Source organism: Cynocephalus volans, chromosome 11 (assembly GCF_027409185.1).
Source record: "Cynocephalus volans isolate mCynVol1 chromosome 11, mCynVol1.pri, whole genome shotgun sequence".
Lineage (NCBI taxonomy): Eukaryota > Metazoa > Chordata > Mammalia > Dermoptera > Cynocephalidae > Cynocephalus > Cynocephalus volans.
This window is the reverse complement of record NC_084470.1, coordinates 16,650,142-16,676,453: the sequence shown is the minus strand read 5'-3', so window position 1 is coordinate 16,676,453 and position 26,312 is coordinate 16,650,142. Positions and strand designations below refer to the sequence as shown.

At 34.4% G+C, this 26,312-nt stretch overlaps 1 protein-coding gene across 6 annotated transcripts in view; it reads left to right on the top strand.

Annotated features, from left to right (window-relative positions):
• The window catches only part of U2SURP (U2 snRNP associated SURP domain containing), a 48,374-nt gene extending 31,637 nt beyond the window's left edge, over positions 1–16,737 (top strand). For all 6 annotated transcript variants that reach the window (XM_063114603.1, XM_063114602.1, XM_063114601.1 and 3 more), the window contains 9 exons: positions 420–542; positions 1,630–1,786; positions 2,564–2,659; positions 3,360–3,426; positions 6,972–7,131; positions 10,695–10,805; positions 13,425–13,543; positions 14,733–14,909; positions 16,202–16,737. In XM_063114603.1, the coding sequence (XP_062970673.1) occupies positions 420–542; positions 1,630–1,786; positions 2,564–2,659; positions 3,360–3,426; positions 6,972–7,131; positions 10,695–10,805; positions 13,425–13,543; positions 14,733–14,909; positions 16,202–16,340 (1,149 nt within the window). In that variant the 3' untranslated portion in view covers positions 16,341–16,737. The remainder of the gene's footprint in view (positions 1–419; positions 543–1,629; positions 1,787–2,563; positions 2,660–3,359; positions 3,427–6,971; positions 7,132–10,694; positions 10,806–13,424; positions 13,544–14,732; positions 14,910–16,201) is intronic.
• The last annotated feature ends 9,575 nt before the right edge of the window (positions 16,738–26,312 follow it).

Below are 26,312 nucleotides of genomic sequence, written 5' to 3'. Positions count from 1 at the left end.
GAATGAGCAAAGAAAAGTATTAGACAGAATTAGGAAGTACTTCACTGGCCCACAAGGGATTCAGGTAAAAACTTAGCTGCTTTGATTTCCAGCTTTCATAAATGTCTGTGTGTATGCTTTCCAGAATGTGGCTCATGTGTAGTACTAATTATATGGGAGTTGACCTTAGGTGGTAAAAGGCAAACAGTTACTATTTCTTTTTCATTATATCATTTTTAGGGTTATTCTTTTCCTTTTAAATTAGAAGGTGGCATTAATTTTTTAAAAATATGGTAATGATGTATAGTTATTTTCTACAAATTAAAAAAAAAGTCAGTTTAAAGGAAAATTCAGCAAATCATGATGATCATTCTTAGGAACTGAAGTTTGAGACGTAGTGCCCAAAATAATAATTCGTTGTCTGTTTCTTGCTTATTTAGCAACGAGTAATGACTTGCTTCAGAGCATGGGAAGATTGGGCAATTTATCCCGAACCATTTTTGATCAAATTACAAAATATTTTCTTAGGACTTGTAAATATTATTGAAGAAAAAGAAACAGAGGTAGGCACTCAGTATATATGTTTGATTGTTTTTTAAATTTGGTTCTGGGATGGGGGTTGCAGTGGAGGTGTGATACATACGGGAGTAACATTTCTTTGTGAAAAATATCTGCTGTTTTACACTGAATAGTGAATTTTTATTGCCGGAATTGCTGGAGCCCAGGAGTCGAAATTACTTATAATAAGAAATCTCTTTTTTGTGTCATGTGAAAATTGGTGGCTGCTTTTTCATTTGATGATGTGAAAAGATCTATATTAGTAGAAAAAAGAAAGCAATAGACTAATGTATGTAGCATGACTCATTTTGCTAAAAATAGTTATACAAGTAAATATGTACATGAAAAGATGCAGAACAATGGTAGCACATTTTTTTCATCACCATTCTGTTGCTTTTTACGCCCTAAATTGTTCTTGAATCCTTCGTATTTATTTCTACCATCCTAATCAAGCTACCACGTTTTCACTCTCACTCCTGCAAGACGATCCTAGTTGGCCTCCCTTCTCCAGCCTACATGGTCCTTGTTTCAGTTTCTCAGATGTACCATTGGCCTTTATATATGTTCTCTTTCTGTAACTTCTCCTCTTTACCTGAGATGCTTTAGGTCTCTCAGCTGAACATTCAGAGAGCCTTCTCGATCTCTTCAAGTGAAACTTACTTATTTAACACTTATTTGTTAACACTCTAATAGTATGATATACCTCTTTTTTCTAGCAGTTATCATAGTCGCAGTTACATACATATTGTGATTACCTCATTTCCTGGTGTCCTCCCCTACCCACACACAAATAAAAGCAACAACCACCTTTACTCAGCTCTGCGAGGAGGGACCAAACCTGTTTTTGCTCGTCATTGCCTCACATGGTACCTAGCACCAATGAGCATTTGGTAAATGTTAGGTAAATAAATGCATGAGTGACTGCTTCTCTGGTAGACTGGATGATAAAATATATTCTTATTATGTCCTTACATTGTACCTGGGAAGGTGGGTGTCCAGCCAAGCTTGCTTCTACTGGATTGCAGATTATTCCTTATAGCAATTGACTTTAGCAAGTAAAGGAAAATATTACAGTAGTACACGTTTCTATAGGATGTACCAGATGACCTTGATGGTGCCCCCATTGAGGAAGAGCTTGATGGTGCACCTCTAGAAGATGTGGATGGAATTCCTATTGATGCTACTCCCATTGATGATCTTGATGGAGTCCCTATAAAAAGTCTTGATGATGATCTCGATGGAGTGCCTTGTGAGTTCATATTTCAAACTCATTAAATCTAACTAGTAAGTTTGAGTACCGGAACTCTTTAATTTCCACACATGCTGATATGGAAAAAGGTTATAATTTCTTAATCAGAATGTCAGTCATTAAATTTTTTCTGTCTTTTATCTTTGACTTTTCAAAATTCAAATACCCAGTAATACATTTGACTGTGCCAAAAAAGGCTTTTGTTTGGGTCACATTTCTTTGTGGAACAGTCAGCCTCCTATAATATTAGCAAGTTTCTCTTTTTGTTTTAATTGTTAGGAAATTATTGGCAAAATCTTGTTTTCAGTTATATTCATAATCCTGGGTACCTGGTTTTTATCACTTCTGTTTTTATTATTTTCCTAACTTACAGGTTCAGTTTTCCTAGCTGCCTAAAATCATTTTGAAAATAGGAAGTGTACACAGATCTTCAGAACTTTTGATTGTTTGTTAAAATATTGAACAATATATGAATTCTGTTGTTTAGACTCTAATTAGGTCAAGGTATTAAGAATTTTTTTTACTTCTCAACTTCTCCATTTGCTTAAAGTATTACTAATTTCTATTTTTTGAGTTGCTATAAATACTGTTTGTTTAAAAATTAGACCTCAGATTCAGAGAATTGGGTTAGCCATAATCCTTGTTCTTGATACTATCATTATTTGTCCACATGTGGCCTTATTCTACTTTGTTTTTTAATAATGTAGTGAATACCCATGAACTGATTAATTTGGGTCATCCCGTAGTAAGAATTAATGCCTCATCTTTCCCCAATAGTGGATGCAACTGAAGACTCAAAGAAGAATGAGCCTATATTTAAAGTTGCCCCATCAAAATGGGAAGCTGTAGATGAATCTGAATTGGAAGCACAGGGTGAGTAAAAGTACAATAAATATTGTGCTTTAAAAAATTAAGTACTTACAAGTTAATCATTGTGTTTGTGTATATGTTTTCCTTTCATGTCTTATAACACGTTTCAATGTTTAAGACCCAGTGTTGTCATATTTTATGTCTAGTGTAAGCTTTTATTGTAGTTAGTGTGCTGTTATTTTCTTAGATCCTTCCATTTAGAAGCTTTGAGTAATCAGAGCAACCACTGGAAACCTTTTAGGTTAAGGAATTTTGGTAGAAAATGTAGAGTGGGAAGCCATATTTATTTGGAAATCAACTTTGAGTCATTTTCAGAGAAAGTAGGCTTTAACTCTCCCATAACAATTGACTTATTAGATGTAGTTTAGACTGCCTTTCATGTGTACTTGGACCTGTATCCCAGTGCTTATGATTTATAATTGTTAACATTTGTAGGTTCTAATGAAATAAATCTTACCATGCAACACAAAAATAAGGATGACAGCATTTATTGTCACTTCATGAAATTGAATAAAATTATAGTGTAAATGTGAGGAAAAATGGAGAATTAGCACAAAGAAATGTCTTTATAAAATAGATAAACATAGATAAACACTTCTGTAGTATATATAAACTTTCAGTTTTAAAGTTGGAACTCTGCTATGCTACTGCAAAAATGTTAATTTACCTTATGAAATTACATCCTCTTTTACCTTCCATTCAGCTGTGACAACTTCTAAATGGGAGTTATTTGACCAGCACGAGGAATCAGAAGAAGAAGAAAATCAAAAGTAAGAATCTAAGTTTCAAATATACTCAGTTTCTTGTCTGTGTATACTACCTTTTTCATTAAGAGGTATGGTTGAAAAATAGTGAAGAGGAAAACTTCACTCTTAAAAAAAAAAACTTAGTAAGAGGATCATTTTTAGTTCTCCATTGTTTTTCCAGTAAATAAAGAGCTTTTGGTTTCTCCTCTCGATGAATCTGGTTTCCCTTTGCTTTTCAGTTTATTTTCTATGCTAGGTTATGTTAATTGATTGACTGCATTGGTTTTAAATATTTGTTACCAGATATTGTTTTGGGGTCCACAAAAAGTGATTTTTAAAATGTGAATGGGAAGATTATGCTCCTTTTCTTTTGGACTTTATATTGCTGAGAAAAGCATATTATGACCAATGTGTTATTTAAATATAAACACTTCAGAAGAACTAAGAATGCATAAAAGGGGGAAGAAAAACCCCTTTTGAAGTATAGAGAAATTATAATTTTGATTTTTGCTCTTTGGTAATCATCCAAAAATCGTTTTTGCATTTGAAACTGTGGGATTATAAGAAATTTCTGCTCTCACATTCTCCTGCAAGTTTGGATTGATAGTTTTTAGGAAGCACTTGACACTTTTTGAAAAATCGTGAAGGATGTTGAGTTTTTAAAAATAGAAATAGATGGCATCAAGAGCTTGAAACAGAAATTTGTTTTGAAAAAATATGTTCTTTTACTGTTCTCAACTGGAAGAGGGAACAAAAGGAAAATCCCTTTGTATCCTAGCATAATATGGGCATTTGTGTGGATCCAATAAATGGGCATTTGGATTGTTAAGGAAAATGTGTGCCAGTTGTAGAAACACAGTTTGATATGATGAGGAAAATGTGTTCACAATGATGTCTTTCCAGAAATGTTAGTGTGATCAGAGCAAGTCAGAAATGATTAAGACAAAGTATTTACAAAATATATGTGTAGCTTGCTGATGGAAATAGCTGAGGCTATGTAGGAACACAGGAATTGGGAGTAGTTTAGTTCAGCTTGCTTTCAAACTGTGGTTTTCTTAATTTTTTTTTTTATCCTCACAGACCTATCATTAGTATCATATCATCATGTTAGAATCACTCCTTTAAAACGAGTATATGTACTCATAAAGTAATTTATTTAGGGAGAAGGAAGGCTAGAAAAGCTATTGAAAACCTCAATATATTCAGTTGGTTGTATTTCTAAAGGTATTAGTTTTTTGGCATGAAATTGATGTTTGTGTTAATGTTTAGAAAATGAGTATGTTTTAGTGTTAATGTTGGAAAAATCATACATTGATAGAAGCATGGATTGCTAGAAGTATAATTTATATTTTTGGTTTTTGGGAACTCCAAATAAGTCATGATAATATAAAAATAACTAAAAGTACAAAGGAAGAGAAAAAATTTTTTTTGCATACAACTTTCTGATTCTTGAAATTTTTTTATGTCTCACTACTACTCTCTAGTGGCTGAATCCAAAATGCCTTTTTACTGAGAACTGCTTTTTGTGACTAGTAATTATTGCATTTGTGGCAGAAATGTGATTAAAATAATATAGCAATATTAATGTTTTAGACAAAAGTCCCCCAAAATAATTTTAGTTGTAATGAATTGTCTGTGGATTTAGAGTATTGAATTTTTATTTCTTTTAAAAGAAGAGCAAGAGGCAGCTGTGATGAAATCTGAACCTAAACTGGAACTAGAAGCTAAGGCCAAAACCAATTAAAACAAACTGGTCAGGCCTTGAAAAAGAATAATACCAATTGTAAAATATGTACACATTTTAAATTATCCGAGTTGTATAGCTCATTTAAAAGGTCTTAAATAATATGGTTAATGTATAATGGTCAGTCATCAGAACATTTCTATATATATAAACATGCATATCTATTTTAACATAAATGGTTTAATACTATACATACTATTCCATGACCCATGTTTTCCACTCAGATGTCATGGGTATTACTCCATGTCACTCCATACATTTACCTGTTCTGATTCATCTATGGTTGAAAGTAAGTATTGAGATAAATGTGCAGGGATGCTTACAAAGGAATATGTGAAGTTGCAAAAAAAATTGGAAACATTGTAAGTAACAGGCTGGAATTGGCTAAGTGATTTCCATTGTATAGACACTGCAATTTAAATAAATAACCAAATCCTGTTCTTATTGATTGACTCTTTCTAGAATAATTCTTCATAAACATCCCTGTTGACATACACACCTACTTCAACTGAAAACTGCATTTAGGAAGTTTCTGACAAATAATGAGAAATACTAAGTTAAAAGCTTGATTATTTTCAAAAGAATATAAAGTTTTTTAATGGTTGGTTTTGACTCTTTTTCTTTTTCTTGATTACTTAAGTACTGTACTGAGTTATACCTATATGTGTGGTATAAATGATTTGTGGGACTCTATGAAGTTTGTAAAATATTTTAGTAATGTTCTGGAAAAGAACTTTGGTGAGAAATTAAAAAGCTGGTAGCAGTCTTCTGTTAGTACCATATCTTTTCTGATTCTGAATTGCCAACAATTTTCTTTTATTGTCCTGGCTTAAATTTTCCTCATTCAATGTGTGAGTCTTATTACATAAGACTTTAAACTAATTAAATTTTTGTTTGGAAAGAATTTAGTTAAAACCGCTTTTACATTATTATGAATAATTTAACGTGCGTAATAAAAGTATTCCTCCTACTTACCATAGAATGAATTTAGTACTCAAATACCAACAAATAAAGGCTTACCAGTTTCAGATATTAAAGTCAAAATGGCATATATTCTATGCTATGCTAGTAATGTTATTATCACAGTCAGTATTGTTTGTAAGGAATTAAGCATAAACATTTTGAGTATGTTTGTTCATTGGTGTCTTGTTTTGCTAAGATTTATTTGTCAATAATGTACACACACACGAAACTCTGTCCCATAGTAGTCACTCAGGTTTTCATTTTTTTCTTGTCTGACCTAGAACCAAACCAGTATAACTTTCAGAATCAACTGTAACATGAATACTGATATTTGCTTATATTTAAAATTTATGCATTGCTTTATTTTTAGGGTTATGTGCTAACCAGATAAGGCCTTTACATGCTGCATTGATTGCTTCATATTAACTCTGACTGAAACTCATGTATTTTCCATAGGCTCTGCGGAAGGAAGGGTAAACATTTAGCTTTTTAAACATAAAGCTTCATAAAATTACTATGAATTGTGAAATATGTGGAAATCATTCATTATTCATTTCATTTAACTGCTGCAAGGAAAGTTCGTTGCAGAATGAAAGGCACACAGATAACATTGACATAAGCAGAATTAAAGTATTTAGTTGAAGCTCACACTTTTTTCTGTGGAGGAAACACAAAATTGTTTATAAAATATTTGATCAAGTATTTTTCAAAAAATGTTTTAGGGATGAATTTTCCTTTTATGGTTTGTTAACATTATTTAAACTCTAAGACAGTGAAAAATAAAATATCCAGACTGTAAAATGTAGTACTTTTTTTTTTTTTTGCTGCCTTGACATACAATGTATTCTGCTTATTTCCAAAGTCAAGAAGAAGAAAGTGAAGATGAAGAAGATACTCAAAGTTCCAAATCTGAAGAACATCATTTGTACTCCAATCCAATCAAGGAAGAAATGACTGAGTCCAAATTTTCTAAGTACTCTGAAATGAGTGAGGAAAAACGAGCTAAACTTCGTGAAATCGAGGTTAGTATTGTGATGTTTAAACTACACTTCACTGGTCTTTCACTTTCTCCACTAAACTAAGCTCCCTCTTGGCATTAAACCTTGGTACATACTGTTCCCTCTTTGTGCTTAGAAACCTTCATACCAAGTGTCTCTCCTTCATGCCTCTTTGTTCAAGCATCCATTCTCTCACGGTAGCCTTTTCTTACCCTTCTGAACTTGTTTGCTTTTCCCTGTTTATCTCTGTGATTTTGCATGTATTATGGTGTGTGTGCATGCGCGTGTGCGCGCGTGTGCGCGCTCACGCGCTTGCTTGCTTGTTAATACCTGTCTTCCCCACTAGGCTGCAATTTCCATGAGGGGAAAGGACCGTGTCTGTTTTCTTTTCATCATTATATCTATAGTACCTGGCATGTAGGAGATCCTTTGAAGAAATGGATTCTAATGATCAGATTAAATCTGTGTAGGAAATCGATTACATTTTGAGTGTATGTAGTATCTAGGAAAAAATATTTTCTGGCACATTCAAGTTATGTTTATATTTTATTATGGTAGGCTCATTTCAAATGCCTGCACCTCTGAAGATGGGTAAGAGAGTAGACATTGAGTGGGTCTTACCATTAAGAGGGGGGAAAATATATAGGAGAGCCCAAAATACGCAGACTTTTTTCTCTCTTTCTTCATCCCCTCACCTTTTTAGTGCCTTTTGTTTTATCAAAGGCTATTTCCAGCCATATCAGAGAAAGAAAGGTTTTCTAATGCACCAAGGTGATGGGACATTTTCCAGTAAATGCCGACAGTAATATAGCAGTCAGTCCAGAACCTCAAAAGAATACATAAGGGTGAATTTTAATACTCTGTTCATTTAACAGCATTTTTGAATACCTGGTGTATGCCAGTACTATTCCTTTCACTGACTTATGATACCTACCATGTTAGTTACCTCATTTTCATTTCCTCACATAGTCGCTGTTGGGCTGGTATAATTTCTTGCTCACCTCTTTCTCAGATTTAACAAAAAACATTTTGTTTTAATACCATTATAAGTGATGATAAGGGATTTTCAGTTAATAAGTTGATTCATTTTTCCTCCGGTGTATTCAAATACATTTTTAATAAGATTTTTGGGGGAATAAGATATTGTGTATCAGTGAATACATTCACCTGAGGACCTTTTCAGCCTGTACATGCCCTTCACACCTACTGAGAAGCTCTGTTTTACTGACCTGATGCAGCTGTTAGAGTGAAAACAAAGACTCAGTTCAGTAAAAGTATATTTTCTTGATAATTGATGTTACCCACTTACAAATGCCAAAACAGACCATTTAATCCTTTTAAAATGTCTTATTTCCTTATTAACTTAAAGAGAAAAAAACCCATGTAATATAGCTTTTTGTTAACTTGGGTGGTTTCTGTGAACGTTATTTGCACACTGTGTAGGTATGTATGTGGCAGGCATGTGTATGTGCACACCTTATATGCTTACATTTTCATGCTTTATGTGCTCTTTCATAATCTGGCCTCTGGTGTTTATTCCTCCTGCACTCATAGTGACTACCTCTTAGAATTTTCTTGTCCTTCTGGGATTTGACTATGAATCAAATCCTAATTTTAAAATGTAGATCTTGGTTTTGTCTTAGAATTATCTAATCCTTCTTCCTTATTTACTCTGAGAGATTTGGTCATATGGAATAAAGCTCCACAAATGGAGACAGATTTGGACTAGAACTCAGCACGCAGGGGCTTTATTCCAGTGCTTTTCCTGTCTTTCTTCTCTGCCCTTAAATTTGAGTATCAATTTCTGGATTTAGAATCCAGTGAGTGCTAACCGTTTTAATGGAGAACCATTAAGTAAAGAATGAAGTTTAAATTAGTTTATCCAATTAATTTAATAGTAGTATGGTTTTGCTTTTTATTCCCTTCCCCAAATGTGTCCTAATAAAGATACCTATAGCTGAACATTTTTTAGCATGGGACTAATAAAAACCAAAAGATTCATGTTATAAAATATTGATTCTCTGCAAAAATACAAAAAACCTGTAGGCATATGATTTGAACCACCAGCAAGTTCTTAATCTTTCAGATACCACTTAGAGCAGTGACTAGGCTAGAGTTGTTTTCTCCTGCTCTACTGTCTTCCCATTTCTGCCAGCAAGGGTTGGAGAAGTAGAACAGTGGGTGAGAGGAACCAAGTGTAGGATCTTCTATGTTTTTGAAGAAAAATCTCTTTCTGCCCTGGTCCTTGAGGAAAGAGTGAATAGTTGAGTGGGAAGGTGATATACCCGGCCACTGTTCCAAGGCAACGGAAGGATGACTAGTAAGTAAGTTATTTCATGCCATTTTGTGTTGAGACCCATGGGTGCCTTGGGCTTGTGCTTGAGCCTGAGTTAGATAGACCATATCAGCAGGAACTGTAAGTAGGGATTTAATAATAATCTTTTAAAAAGATTCTCTAGGAATGCCTCCTTTCCTCTAAGTAACATTCAGATTTGTTGTTTGACTCATAGGTGCTTAACTCTTAAAATGGTTTACCACAAATACATTCTGCAGAACAGAGTCACTTTTATTGTGGAAGACTTCACACAGTGGTGAACTCGGCCATTTATATTGCCTGCCCCCCTTATTTTTGAACCTTACTTCTTATTATATTTTAAAATGTAGTCAGCATTAGGATACAAAAAAATGTGAAGACTTTTAAAGAGTTTTGAAAGAAGAGATGGAGAGAACATTAAAGCTTTGATTATAAATGACCCTGATTATAGAAGTGAAATTAGGTAGAAAATGGACAAAAATGAAGTCACTGGACTTCATGAAGTTAAAAATGGTGAAAATATTACTTTGAATGGGGGAAAAACAGGTTTTATAGCTTATTTTATTCTACTGGAAAGCCTCATTTTTAATGAGGGGGGAAAAATCCTTAAACAACTTTCTTGTCTTTTAAATATATATAAATGCTGTATTATCATTTATTTCATTTAAAGGTTATATCAGTGTCTGAATAAAATGGGATAAGATGTTAGCATCTATAATAATTCCATTAGACAGGAATGTTTTCCCCTCTCCTTGAGTGAAACAAGATTGGGCAGGTTTGGGACTGTAGCTCAGTGGTACCATCCAGTATCCATGTGCTTTCCAGGTCCTATATAGGCTGTAACCAGAGTGCTGCCTTTTTCTTTTTCATTTTAAGCTGTTTATCTGTTTGTGTTCTGCTGGCTGTCTTATCTAGCTGGCAGTATGCTTGCCTTTAGCAATCTTGCCTTTCTAATTTTGAGAACCAGACACCAAATTCATTATTATTGTTTTGAGAGAATAAGCAGATTCTTAAGGGAATAAAGCACACAGTTCATGGTTTTTGAGTCTTCTCATATGGCTGTGCAGAGGGCATGTGGGTTCACATGTGATCACTTGTATTTTCCGTAGTTGGGCTTGTCTGACTACTGGCCTTCAGATAAGGGAGTTTAATGTTGAGGTTGTATTTTGGCTTAGTCTTCATTACTTACTAGTTTGCTTTAGAAAAGGAGCAAAGCAGAGCTTGAGAAGCTATAGTGATGAAAATACTTATTTAAAAATGTCTTATTTCACAGCTCAAAGTTATGAAGTTTCAAGATGAATTGGAATCTGGAAAAAGACCTAAAAAACCAGGCCAAAGTTTTCAGGAGCAAGTAGAACATTACAGAGATAAACTTCTTCAACGAGTAAGTAATAAGTATACTCAATAATATCTATTTTCCAAAGTTATTTATTTGACTTCCTAGAACATTGATATATTGGTATAGTTAAGTATATTTCAGATTATATTCTTTGTGTAAATTTTGAATACAGGTAGACAGAAGCATTTGAAGTTTGATGTTTTAAAACTATTTCAACTTGGGAAAGGGGTCTCTAAGGCAACCGTACGCTATTTTATTCTGGGTGCCACCTGTGGACTAGAAGATTAATCCTGCTAGGAGCATGCTTTCAAAACTGGAAGACCCTATAGGAAAAGTCATGTTTGTGACACTGAGATACCAACAACTTTGAGAAGTGGCACAGAGATAAAGACAGAAGAAAGGTTTGGGAGGTTTTAGTGTTGAGAATTTCATTTAGGACTCCTTTCCCATTGTCCCAAGGAGGGACAGCAGATGGTAGAATATCTCATCTGAATTCTAAGCTTTAGAGAGACTTTGTGTTCTTGTACATAAAATATGCAGGATTATGCAGAGAATTTTAGAACTAGGAGTCCCATATGGTAACTGTTGAAGGAACCCAAGAATTTTGTTGGGACTGCTATTAATTTTAATCTATATCTTGACTTTCATTGCAAAAAAAATTAGATTATATAGACAGAGAAATAAGAAGAAGCTATAGAAGAGTGCTTACTTACAGTCACTGTGAAGCTGTTAACATGCAGAACTAGTGATGGGGAGCAGTCTGGTAAAGCAGCTGTGGTGCTGCACAGACCTGTGGAATCCTGGTGCTGTTCTCTGCTGTGAACCCCTAGGCAAGTCACTGCGGCCTGCTTTTTCTCTGTGAAACTGGGTTGATATTCCTAATTTTGCAAGATTGTAAATTAGATAATAGCTGCTATTATTACTGTTCTTTATTATTGAATTAGAATATTTAAAATATTTTAAGTAACAATTCTACTATGGTTGCTATAAATTATACATTCAATCAGGAAATAATTTTTACTATCAATGAGGAAAATGCATCTTACAGATCATCAGAGGAAGTCAGTCTCCTCAGCACCACTTTTTAAATTTGTCCTCTATATGTTGTATTTAGAAAAAAGATAAATGAGGTTTTTAGAAAGATGCTACTTCTCTGTACCTCATGGGTCCCTTTGGAGATGGTGACAATCTGCATGGAAGACTGCACCTTGAGATGCTCACTGGTCCTGGTGGTAGCAAACTGAAAATGTATTATCACTTTAGTCTCCTCTCATTTCATGATTATGATAGGAGAGACGAATATGTTTCTTGAAGGTATATGCCAGGAATCAGAAGACTGTGGTTCTTGCCTGATTTTGTAAATAAAGTTTATTTAGAACACAGCCAGGCCTATTCACTTATGTACCATTTATGATAGCTTTCACACTGTTGTGGCACAGTTGGGTAATTGTGATAGAGACTGTATGTGGCCCACAAAGCAGAAAATATTTACCATCTGGCTGTACAAAAAAAGTTTCCCAACATTTGGTATAGACTTTTAACCTTTTAAAAGCTAGAAGAATCAGCTATCAGATAGCTTTTTTGATGCATACAAATCATTGAGAAATTAAATTTCTGTTAGTGAAGAACTAAGTTGGCTTTGTGGGTTTGTTGTCTGTAGCCACTCCTTTAATTATACTCTAACCAACAGAAATCAAAATTTCAAGTGAGAAGTGGCAGTTGTAGCATCTGGGGATAAGCAAATACGTTATTTTTCTGGCTTATATGATTACAGGGTCATGTAGTCAGTTTGTATTTTTTTGTTTGTTTTGTTTTGGTTTTTGTCCTTTTTGTGACCGGTAAGGGGATCGCAACCCTTGGCTTGGTGTTGCCCGCACCGCGCTCAGCCAGTGAGCGCACCTGCCATCCCTATGTGGTATCCGAACCTGCGCAGTGGGAGCTTGGCTACGCTCCCAGCGCTGCACTCTCCCAAGTGCGCCATGCGGTCGGCCCCAGTTTGTATTTTTATAAGCTAGGATTTAAAATTTTCCAATACAATTGGTACTTATGTCTCACCAATAATATTTTGATGGAAGATTATTGGGACTAGCCAATTCTCCTTTTCAGCCTATTGCTTTGGTAAGAGCTCTTTTTGATTAAATCAACTTACTCTGTACAGTTAGAAGAATCAGTTTTTACTATTTTAGTGTAGTCTGATGGAAAGGTCAGTGCACTGTTAGCTTTTTCTGACTTTCTTTATTGTTGGTGGGGAGAAGGTAAGAGCTCTGGCTGTAGATCTTGGGCTCTCATCTTGATTTCACCATCTTGTGTGACACAGACAATGTACTTGATCTTTCTGAGTCTCATGTTTCATCATGAGGGTAATAGTACTATTCTCAGGATTACATGAAATGGTATATGGAAGGTTGTTTAGTACATTACTTGGCCTATTGTAAACACTTAGTAAACATATTTAGCTGCTGTTACTAGTATTATTACTCAATATAAGTAGAAGAAATGACTAGTTTTCCTGGAGGGGGAGGTATTTTTTTGGAAGTGGGAAATGGTATTTACTTTAGATGGTGATTTAAAAAATGGTTTCTAGAAGAGAAAATATTGTTATATGAGATTAATCCAGGTTAGTATTTTTAAACAGCTAAATATTTTCTTTAAAAAATTTAACAGGAGAAAGAGAAAGAATTAGAAAGAGAACGAGAAAGAGACAAGAAAGATAAAGAAAAATTGGAATCTCGATCCAAAGACAAGAAGGAAAAAGATGAGTGTACTCCAACAAGGAAAGAAAGGTATATAACATTTCTCATATTTAATGTGTATACTGGTTTCAAAATTTGGAATGGTGTTTCATTTTATAACGTTTTCATCACTGATACCAACAGAGTGTTTTTTCATGATAAGCATGTTTGGCTCCTGCCTGCAGGAGGCAGAATTAGCTGAGAAATTGCTCATTTAGTTGGCCCTTGGCTTAGTCAACTGGGGCATCTTCCCTTTAAATGGTTCATATGGTACCTTAGCCTTCATTGCAAGAATTCAGTTACAGTGTTAGATATCAAACCTGAGACTTAAATAACAAAACATCTTGCTAGGTCTTCCTGTAGCCTCCAATATAAGCATTTTTTCCAGTCTCTGTGCTGAGACTTAACCTGTAAACTTGAGTCAGTCTTATCTTGAAGGGAGATTGTGTACATAGGCCATAGAGACTTGCTCCTCACTTTGTCTTCATTCTAATCAAAAGCATTTCCATTTCGTTTTTTATTTCTTACTGTCATAGTTACTAAATCTTTGATTTAGTGAAGAAAATTGCTTCAGTTAACAGAACTGAGGTTTTCCTAATTAGAAAAACAACCGATTGCAAATAAAGAAAATTTTGGCTTGTCCACTCTACAGATAGTTACAAGTAAAAAAGTTATACCAACTGGTTAAATAAAAAATCTGTCACTTTTTTGTCTTTTATTATTAGTCAGATTCACAGAAAAGTTTCAAGAATAGTATAAAATATTCCTAGATACCCTTTACCCACATTTCCCAAATGTGAAAATATTTTTTACTTTTGCTTTATTCTTTCTTGTCCATCTCACCTCCAACCATTTAAGAATAATTTGCCAACATGATGCCCTGATCTTTTAACCACATAAAAGTATCGGATCAGGAAATTAAATTTAAAAACAACTCTGGATTAATTTTTAAATGTTAATTTAAAAAACTAATCCAGAGACCTTAATTAAATTTTGTTGATTGTCCCAATAATCTCTCTTATAGTAAAAGAAAATCCAGTTTAGTTGAACTCAGTTGTTTCTTGATCAACCTATTAGACTTGTTCTTGGTATAAAGGACTTTGAATGTTGTTGAAAATAACAGTATGGTTAGTGAGAAAAAAGACTAAAACTGTTAGGAATTAATAGCTAATTCAGTAAAAGGAAAATGAATAGTTATTTTTGCTCACTTATGGAATATTTTGGGGGCTTTGTTCCATAGGAAAAGACGACACAGTACATCCCCCAGCCCATCTCGCAGTAGCAGTGGTAGACGAGTGAAATCCCCATCACCAAAATCGGAGCGATCAGAGCGTTCAGAAAGATCTCATAAAGAGAGCTCACGGTCCAGGTCATCTCACAAAGATTCTCCTAGAGATGTTAGCAAAAAAGCCAAAAGGTAATTGTAAATAATTTTTGGTAATATTTCAAATACCAGTTTCCTTGTCATTTTACCAGCTTTAAAAATAATTTGGTTGACATACATTTTTAAAAAGGATTTTAGAAAACCGAAGAGGTATACTTTACTTTTAGGTTATTTCTCCCTACCTCCCCACCCCAGTCTTTCTCATGACTAAAGTACAAGAAGGCTTCCAACAAGTAAAGACCAGCCAATAATTTTTAAACGTGACATCCAGTTTTTCCTGTGGAATAGGGGTAGCTGCTTCACTTTTCACTTTTCTTTAGTTTCTGTAGAATATTCTTTGATTTTGTCAAAGCTGAAAGAAAAATACATTTTTTTCTCCACAGCAATATTATCTAGTTCTTGAGCAGAGAGTAGTTGAAATAAATACCATAAATACTATTTCTTCAGTATGTAATTTAATATTTTATATATTTTTTCTTTTAGTTCCAGAAAAGTGGGTTAGAAATGTTATATTTATCTGGTGTTATATATAGGAATTTTTCTGAGAGCCAAATCTGCTTTTATATGCTAACACTTTTTATTGTACCTCTTTTTAGTAAAATCTTTATAAAATAAATACCTTCCTCTTTTTCTAAATGGCACTTGCATACATATATGTTTGTATTTATGTATGTGTGTGTACATGAGGGTACTTTCAAAAGTTTGTGTAAAAATGTTAAGAGATAATACAAATCTTTCCATGAACTTTTTGAAGACCCCTCATGTGGGAGTGTGTATGTGTATATTTATTTGTTTTGATAATCTTCATGAACAACACTTAAAAATTTATGCTGTCTTCAATGTTGCCCTTGAATGATATTGTAGTCGTTGGTGCTTTTTCCCTCAAGGTGATAGGCTACAAAGCTGCTATATTTTTTAAATTTTGTGAGTGGTCTTAGGTGCCATTTTGAACTTTATTTTGTAGACAAGAGGTTCACATTTTGGGGGTATCAGTTATCTGGGGAGTTTGTTAAAACAAATTCTCAGTCCCTATCTGGAGATTTTGATTCAGAGAGCAGCGGTAGGGCTCAGAAATCTATCTTTTTAAACAAGCACTATACTGATGATCATTGCATAGTAGGTATAAAATAAATCTTTGTGGGTGTGTGCGCATATGACAGGCAAAGCCTAAATTTGAGAGGCAAAGTATAAATTTGAGAAGTTTAAAATCTTGTTTATTTCAGTGATGTTCATTGTGCTCTGTTAAAGATTGTTTTAGATAATTGAAGGACAATCAATTTTGATCACATGAGAACTTTGATAAATTGTTTTGTTTGTTTTTGCAGATCACCATCCGGTTCAAGGACACCTAAAAGATCTAGGCGATCACGGTCTAGATCCCCTAAAAAATCAGGGAAGAAATCCAGATCCCAGTCCCGATCTCCACACAGGTCTCATAAAAAGTCAAAGAAAAACAAACACTGACATAAATTTTTAAGATGCTGTCACTTATTGGAAATGCGATTATGTTTTGTGCCTGAATGGTCTGTTTTTTTAGAAACAAAAACAAAAAATCAAATGAAAGAGCATTCCTGGGGTTTTTTGTTTGTTTGTGAATGCATGTGTAAACTCATGAGTAACTGCATCTGTAGATCTGTCATTGTTTTATATTGTATAAATTACTTTTGTTGTGGCTGTTTCTCAAGATGAAATTTTTATTGTGCTAATGAATTTCATCAGAAATGTGTATAATGGATCTGCTGGCAGTAGTAGTATTTGGTTTTAGGATGTTGTGACTTAGCAAAAATAATACAGATGTCTTCCCCTCCTTTTGTAGCTTTGACAATTTGAGTTAGATTTCAAATAAAATCTGAACAGAAAACTGTAATGTTGTTTTTTTGCCACATTGGTGATACAAGTCCCTTAAAGTCCTACTAAGTAAGTTTGGAACTACTGTTGTGTTTCTTAATACCTAATGCACTTTACAAGCTCCAGTGTTCAAGTGGCTAAAGTTTTATATTTACCAAGATGGCTTTTGAAATTAAGGGATCTGAGACTCCTGTTTGGTAGGTTTGCTAACCAATTTCTTCAGTAAGGCTGTCTTGGGTAATATTAATACCCAGAGATCAAAAGACTGGGTGGATATGACATTGTGTTTTGTTAATAGAATGCCTGGCTAAAACATTTTTTCTGTTTTCAAAGAAGCAATATGATTTCAACACACCCAACCCGTGTCCTCAGCAACTACTTATTTTTAGGGGAAAAGTACATATGCATCTTTTGATTTCATCTTCTATCATGATAGAAGTTTATTTATAAAAAATTTTCTAACAAGATTTGGCCATAGAATTCTTTTGTATGATAATTGTCCTTTTATAGTCTTCTGTAGACTGCCTTTCAAACACTGATATCAGAATATTTGTACAAGTTTCTGTTTAAAACACCTTTTTAAAAAAAAAATTTTAGTTTTAGTTATTATCAAGTAAAATTTAAAAATAAAATTGTTTTCAGGAAAATTAACATCCAATGATTTGTAAATTTAAGATGCAAAACATTGATTTAAACCATCTGCAGAGTTGAAATCTATTATAAATGAGAATAAAATTGCTGCAGTATGAGGAAGAAATGAGAAAACTTGTGTGATGCTGATTATAATATTGCTATAAATATAATGTAATAAAGGGTTATGTAGACTTGAACTGACACTATTATTTGTGAATCTTGCTTTCAGTTTTCCATTTAGGTACTTTATACAGTGGTTTGATGGTTTTTTCCTCCCAATAGAGAAAGTAGAAAATTATTCTGATAATGGATTGTTTTGATTTAGCTTGCTTTTTAAAAATACCTTTTCAATTTTTTTTTACTTAATCTTGCCTAGTGACAAAATAAGATGTTCTGTCCATGATTTGGGGAGTAGCTATATTAGCTGAGCAGTAAGGCATGCTACTTCCAAATTGGGCAAATCTGTAATAGCTTTGGAAATGAACCAATCAGATTGTTTTACTTAATGGTTCTTATCAGCATGCAGACTATTGCTTGAAAGGTATTTTCTTATCATTTACTCTTTTGTTTGTCCATTTTGTTAGGAAATATTCATTCCTCGGAGTCTCTCAGAATAATTAAAAGTGAACATTTGGTGCTGATATTTAAAAACCTATAAATATAGCCATTTAAAAAGTAACATTTTTCTCCCCTGTTCATTGCCTGGGAGAATGGAATTTTATATAATCTATCTTTCTTTGTGAAAATAACAATAGTGTTGAATTGCTGGTGATTTTGGCGTTCCATCATTCACTGGTATCTGTTATAGGCTTAGAAATAATTGGTCAGGTAATGGTTTTTCTAGTCAAGTTGGAAGGGATGCTTATCTCTCTCTCTTTCTCTCAAAAATATCTTGGAGAAGCAGGAGTGAGTAGAAAATGTTTAGAGAACATATCTAGAAAATATCTGGAGTAAGTAGATTCTATGAAAGTTTAATGGGATCCGAAATTGGTGAGTTTTAAGGGGGAAGCTGTTCTGCCATATTTTTTTAATAGCTTCTTATTCGTCTGTTTCTTATCTAAAGAATGCTCTTAAGTTGTGAGTATGTAGAGTCATAGGCATGTTCTTCTAGTTACAGGAAAGACCAATTATGGTTGTCTACCACAACTTCATGGAGGAGGAAATTCTGTTGTCTACTCTTCTTATGGCTTAAGCCCACCTACCTAACATTTATACACAGGGATTTTTTTTACCATGTTAATGCCATTTAACTCTCTTCTCTACTACAGGTGAGAAAAAGTAAATAAGTATTGGTCTGTTTCTTACCAAAGAGAGACATATGATTAAAAAGGATCGTGTTGGTGAATCTTGTTGACACTGTATTTCCTTATTACTGCTAGTAAACATATGGAAATTTCTGAACTGTAACATGTTGAACAGTTAGAGATTAAAGAACTAACACAACAAAAAGCCCTGACCCAAAAGAATGCTTTTATTTGGCTCAGAATGTTATTGGCTTTTCTGCTAAAGTATGCGAAAATTACTATACATTGACCTAATTTTTCCATATTGCAGACCATTCCCATGGGCTTACCCTAAGACTTTTATGCCAATTAAAGAATCTTGAAGGAAATACTTGCTCCGACTTAATGCATTTTCCCCCAAATTTTAATCTTTTTGAGCACTTGAAAATATTTTAAAGAAATTTTAATCATGATCAAAGTTCGGTTTATTACAAATATTCTGTACTCCATAGTGGCATAAGTTCTGAAAAATTATATGGCCATGATAATAGTTTATCATTATTTATTAAAAATAAGAGCAAATCTCTGTATTTCTAAAGTGACTTGAATTATTCTGATGACCACACAGTGTGATTTCTTTAGCAGAGAAAGTTGTTTTAAAAATAAATAGTACCACTTTTCTAAGACTGTACATTTAAAAAGTAGCTTTTTTGTTTTCCTCTTCTGTTACATTTTAATGGAAAACTTAATTATAGAAAATTCGAGGCTGTACTAGTGAAGACACTAATAAATGTTTAAAGGAACATGTGACTGTAACAACTCATTTACAAAGTGCTTGGTCTCTTCATACTTCACATGCATGTTTTAGAATAGATTTTTGGAAGTATTTAATTCATTATCCTGTTGGCTTTTTCCTTTATTTTTATTATCTACTTTCCAGCACTTAGATAATATACAAATACAAATCCCAGGGGAAGTGTTGTGGTGATAGACTGAAAGGTGGGAATGTGCTGCTGTTCAGAGTGAGCCTTGTTCCATTGTTGAAAATTCAATGCCTCAGTGTTTACTCAGTACCACCTCATGGAGCTTCAATGTAAATGGACTATATGTATAATTGGCAATTTGTATAGCTTTGTAGATCTATAGATAAAATGCCCTCATTCATTTTCACATGTAATCGTGCTTGGAGTATTTGTTTTATCCTTCTACTTCAGCAGGCTCATGTATGTTATATCTTTGGTGATTTGAAATATCAGGAAAGACAGTTTGTTAGAAATAAGAATAATATAGTGGAAGCCAGCTCAGCTGAAATATTCTACAGCAAGACAGTTTCTTTTGGGTGAACTGATTCCATAATTTAGTTAACTCTTGATGTAAGTATGGATTAGGTTTATTATGGAGCTGCTTTCCAGATCAGACTGTCACTTTATAGTTTTTCTACATAAATATTATATAGTTGCAAACAAAGGTTGTGGAATTTCCCTTTTGTTGTTGTTTTTTGACTTTTAATTACTTTAATAAAAATATGTTGTTTTGATAGCAAACTTAGACTGTTCATGTAATTTTCTCCATGTAGTTTTTCTAATGCAAACCCAGTAAACCATATATTATTAAGCAGCTTTCTTTCAAATGAAGTAAGTGATGTGCCATGTTTATCGGTTTTTTTCTAAAATGTTCATTTTACATGTTTAAGCTATGATCACATATTTTAAAGATAGATGATTCTCTTGATTAGGAAATTTCATTTTATTGGTTCTCTTTTTTCAAAAAGTTATTTTCTGTTTATTTCATTGAGGAAAATTTCAAACATACAAAAGTAGAATAGTACAGTGAACATCCATATACCCATAAACCTGTAAATATCAACTTGCTAGTATGTATCTCTAAATGTTTTAAAAATGTAACCACTGTGTCATCACATTAAAAAATAATTCATTGGATCCTTTTAAAAAAGATTTTTTTTTTCGGTGGCTGGCTGGTAAGGGGATCTGAACCCTTGACCTTGGTGTTATCACCTTGCTCTACCAAGTAAGCTAACCGGCCTGCCTATTTTTATTTTTTTGGCAGCAGGCCTGTATGGGGATCCAAATATTTATTTTTAATTGTAGTAAAATGCTTATAACAAAATTTACCATTTTAATCATTTTTAAGTGTACAGTTTAGTGTTGTTAAGTGTATTCACATTGTTTTGCAACCAGTCTTAAGAACTATTTCATCTTGCAGAATTGAACTCTTATACCCATTAAACAATTCCCCATTTTCCTCTGCTGCCCCACCCCTCGCAGCCACCATTCTTTTTGTTTCTATGAGTTTGACTACTCTAGACACTTAAGTGAAATCATACAGTATTTGTTTTTTTGTGACTGGCTTATTTCACTTAGCATAATGTCCTCAAGGTCCATCCATGTTATAGCGTGTGCATTGGTTCCTTTTTAAAGCCCACTTTGTCTTTGACATTTCTGTATTTACTCATGGAATTTGAAAAGGATTTCCCCAAGTGGCTCTATTAGCGTTTTCTGTTTTGAGTAAAAACTTCAAAAGAAAACATAAAGTAACACAACAGGTATATGCCAGCTACTTCACATCACTTTCAGAGAAAGTGAAACCACAGCTATGTATTAAAATTCTATCATTTTTACAAGTTTTTGTCCTTTGTGTTCTCTTTAATGCTTATTCATGATGTAATTTCACATCAACATTTCATAGCATGGGGTACAAAATATGCTTTCAAAGCAAACTGATTTTAAAATTGTAAACAGGTTAGTGTCAGTGACCATACTTGAATTTTTTTTATAATAGGTTAGTGTCAATGACCATACTTGAATGTTTTTTTAGTTTTATGTATTGACTGATGAAAAGGAAACTAGGATTTTGGCATATCCAAACTTTGGATTAGATACTCATTTTGCCACAAAGAAAGGGGAAAAAAAATATAATTTTTTGGAGTTATTTTCCCCTATCCTTACGAAAACACAGAGTATCAAACTGTTATAAAGAACTTTTTGATTTTTAAATGAGATGTGACATGCCATGGTGGAGGAAGAGGAAAAGCCTGGGCTGTGGAGTTTTATACCAGCCCTTCTTTAGTAGCTGTGTTATCTTTCAGAATCTTATATTCTGTCCTATAAGAAGGTATAACCTTGAGTGGTTATTGAAAGGGTGAGATCACATGTATTTCACTGGCGTATGCTTGTCATACTGTGATACTTAAACTTTCAGAAGTCCTGAAAGCTAATGATGGGAACAACTTATAACTAAAACAAGATAAAGAATAACATTACAATTCCATAGCACTGATACCTTTAAAAGATTTTTTTTGGTACTTGATTTGTATTTGGTTAACAGGTTTTGTAAACTCACACTTGGGGATATGTTGGCATATTTATTGCATACTGAATACCACTTCATCATATGCTGTCCCAGTCTTTTTGATGACATTTAATTCTTAATATCCTTTTAGAAAAATTGTTTTAAGTAAAGTTTTAAAAATTCATATTATTAGTTATTTACAATTGTAGAGTGCACTAAGTGAAGTTCCTGAAAGGAGGAGTCCCATAAAGGAAGACCTAAATGTAAACAGATGAAATAGGATATATGTGGAAAGAGCCTGGCAAATAGTATGAAATATGATGAAGCACTGGATTCTTTATCCAAATTCAAAGTAAAAAAAATCTATACATATTACCAGAACTGAGCAGCAATATGCAATTTTCACAAAATGAGTGGACAGAGAAAAGTATCCTTCAAGAAAACTAAGAGGGTTAGTAATGAGAGTGTAATTGAACTCTTATATTTTGTGTATATCTGCAAGTACAGTTTGTATTTTCAGATTATGCAGGAAGAAATGTACCCTAAAACTATTAGAGTAGAGAGCTGAAACTATAGAATTCAAAAAGGAAATTACACCTTAAATTATAGTCAGAAATAACTTTGTAGTAATGTCCTCAGGACATGAGTATAGATCTTTGGAGTTCTCGCAGCTGCACAAACATCAATCTGGAAGAGCACAACTTCGATTAATAACATTATTTGGGTCCTCCATATAGCTGAAACATTGAATTTGAAAGACATAAGCACCTTGCTATATAGATTGGCTATCTTAGCAGCTAAATATTTCTATTACATGGACTGGTATTAGACGATTTATCTTGTTTCAGCGTTTTTTTGTTTGTTACACCGAGCAACACTATTGGTTGTGAGCAGTTTATCAAGAGCATTAAGGAAAATGCTTTTCAGATGGCTTTTGGCCATGCTAACATTTTAATAATGGATCTGTCATATTCTTCACTTACTTTTGGGAAAGTAAACAGTCTGGGTGGGCTTAATAAAGTCCTCTCTCACAGGGTGTATGTAGTAGGTATAAAAAAACCAAGAACTGTTTTTAGACGGTATTTTATCTTTATACTCTCTAATTGCAGTAACATTTAGTTAACGTGAACTTAAATTCTAAATTTCATGTTCACATGTTATGTGTGGCTTATGTGTTTCATAGGAGGCTTATCCTCAACTTCTGATAAGCATCCTACCTTATTTTAAGGATGTTTTCTCCCCAGAAAAATCTGCAGCATGTTCAACTCAATAGAATACTATATATGCATAAGTGCCACAAACCAGAAATATCACTCAAGTATTTCTCAAGAGACGTCTGCATCTAAAATTTTTATTCTGAATTGATTGCCTTGAAAATATGCTTAATTCGTCTTAAATAGCAGGTATATTAGAGAAACTCTTTGGGCGGGAAATGATCTTTTTGCTTGCTTGTTCTTATGACTGATACGGAACTTGTCAAAACTTTTTAGAATGTTCTTTATTTGCATGTATTTTGCAGTAAAATCTAGTGTATTTTCTGTTTCACCTATAATAAAACCATGACTAACAATGTATGAAGAATTAAAGAAGGGTTTGGTGTTAAGATAAAGAGTTACTGCGTCCACTGTGTATTTTGGAGCCTATAATACCATTCATAAATTGCAGAATTCAACTAGCTAGATCTATTTAATGTTTCTAGAATAGCTTATCTTAAAATATTCTTCGTGATGAACAGTCATGGCACATGTACTGATATTGTTCTACCCAGTGAAGAGTTCAGATGATTCTCTTCAAGTACCAGAGCCTGTCACACTGGAATTCAAAGTACTTAGCTATGCAGATCACCACTTCATAGATTTCCTGTCACCTCATATGTCTTTATGTAAGTTGGATTATGGGGAAAAGCCTTCAAGCTATTTTTAGTTTCTGAGTATATATCCCTCTTTATTCCACACTTTGGCCCTTTGTCAGTTTATCTTGATGTGTCCTTGCATAACACCCATTGGGGATCCAAGGACCCTGGAGAGTTGCAAAGCTCCTTAAGACTGTGGCAAATGATTTACCTCTGTTGAAACACTCTTTTGATGAAAACAGAGGAGGATGTCATGAACTTGTAGAGAAAATAGAGGACTTGCCCTGCCCTCCTTACCTCTCCCCATGGCCTTGCAGTCCTTTTTTCTCCACACTATCTCTGCAGCTTTTAGTTCTTTCCTTGCAGAGTGTATCACAGATGAGATAAATATGATAAACTATCTGGTTTGTCTAAAATGGTATTTCTTCCTTATTAATTTGTACAGATCCTTACCTTTGATCGAACACTGCCCAATGCAAGAAAGTCTGGGGCAAGGATATGAAACATTAGATGTAATCACTTTTATAATCTCATGTATGAATAAATCTAGTTGTTAAACCTCATGACCTTTGAGCTCCTTGGATATTTTGTGTGGACCTTGATTATCTTTAAGCAATCTAGCTTCTACAGGGCTTGGTGAGACAAAGTTCACAGAAGCTCAGTGCCTCCTTGAAAACCTAGCTCTTTGTATTATGTGTCCCAGCAGGACTTGACCAACCATACAACGTAATACCTGGACTCCGGAGACCCAAAGACTCCCTACAGCCCTCAACCCTTGTAAATCATGGGCTCCAGTCACTTCCCAGCTGTGTGGCCTTGGTCAAGATGTTTAACCAAGGCTTTCTGAGCCATCTACTGTATAGGGTTTGTCAACAAGTTGAGCATCTGCTATGCACTTTTCTAGGCACAGGGGATATATGGTGATGAGCAGGATAGACAAGGTCCTTAGTGTCATGGAACTTGCATGCTGATGGTAGGAGCCAGACAAAAAATTAAATAAGATAATTTTGGATGATAAAATGTACCGAAAAAAACCCATGGTGATGAGACAGAGAGTGGGGGAGGGGAACATTTTTTAGGCAAGGTGGTCAAGGAGAGCCTCACAATGGTGGTAGCGTCTGAGCTGAGAGTTGACAATCAGGAGGAGCTGGCTGTGTGAGCACAGGGTGCGGAGTGCTCTAGGCCCAGGGAGCTGTAGGTAGGCATGTTTTAAAGTAGAAACCATGTTGCTGGGCTGAGAAATGGAAAGCTGTCAGTGTGGCCCGAGTGCGGTGAGGAAAGAGTATGTGGCATGAGGTGAGGTTAGGTAGATCTTCACAGCTTTAAGCAAGGGGGTGACACATAGTTTCAAAAGATTACTAACAGCTATGCAGAGACAGAATGGGAGAGGGGCAAGAGGAGAAGGGAAACCAGGCAGGAGCGTCTAGGCTGTGAAGATTAACTGAGATCTTGTAAGTGAAGTATCAAGCACTGCCCGGAACACACAGCAGCTCCCTGATAAGTAATTCAACCTCTCCTCTCATCATTTCCCTGGATCTTGTGATTCCTCTTCCCCCCAGTAGAAGCTAAGTATTCATCCTAACATTAACTTTACTTGACCTTCTTATATAGAAATCCAAACAGGAGATGATCCAGATGTAAAGCATCTGTTGTTCTTGGGCCGCTATAGGAGGCAATTGTAAATTATGTAGGCTACGCAAGCATTCTTTCATATCTTCAGTTCACTGCCATCCACTGCTACAGCTACCTACTGCACAGTACAGTGTCAATAGGTGTTGCTCAGAAGAAGGAGTTGTGTGGTCAACTAATCTGGAAAACACTGGGCTAAGTAGGCGTCTTCGCAGCAGTACTTCTCAGTACCTGGAGGATGTGCTATGTATCTGATCTTAGAGGGCTAATGTTCCGCCGAATATACTTTGGAAAACTTGGAACTGTGATGAGGCAACAATTTTTCAGTCTGATGATCTAATTAATGGGTTAGTTAAGTGTGTCATGGTCCTTTGGAACAAACAACAGAGACTATCTCTAGCTAAATTAAGAAAAAAAGGAGTTCGGTGGAAGCCTATAGAAGCTCGGAGAATTGACAGTGCATCTGGAAAGCCAGCTGTGGGAATCAGCAGGACAGGAGACAGCGGCAGGCCAAGAAAGCCAGAAGCACAGAGGGGAGCAGTCCGGCCGGGCCCTACCAGGAAGGATCGAAACTCCAACCTTCTTCAGCCTCCTTGTCCTGCTGCTGCAGTTTCAGATTCCAGGAAGGAGGCACCTAACAGACCTAGTTTTTCATGTTCTACACTTTTAGAAAATAGAATTTAATGGCTACATGTGATCATTTACTGTAGCTTACTTTGCCGAGACCCTGTTGCTAGAAACTTGGATTGTTTCTATTTTTTTTTTCTATTCTAAATAATGCTGTGATGAGCATCACTATGGGTAATGTTTTTGTTTTCATTTATTTAAACAATTTTGGGTTATTCTCAGATACTGAATTAGTGTGTTAAAGAATATAAACATTTTAAAGCTCATGTGATACACGTTGCAAACTTTCTTTCTAAAAATATCGTACCATTTTAG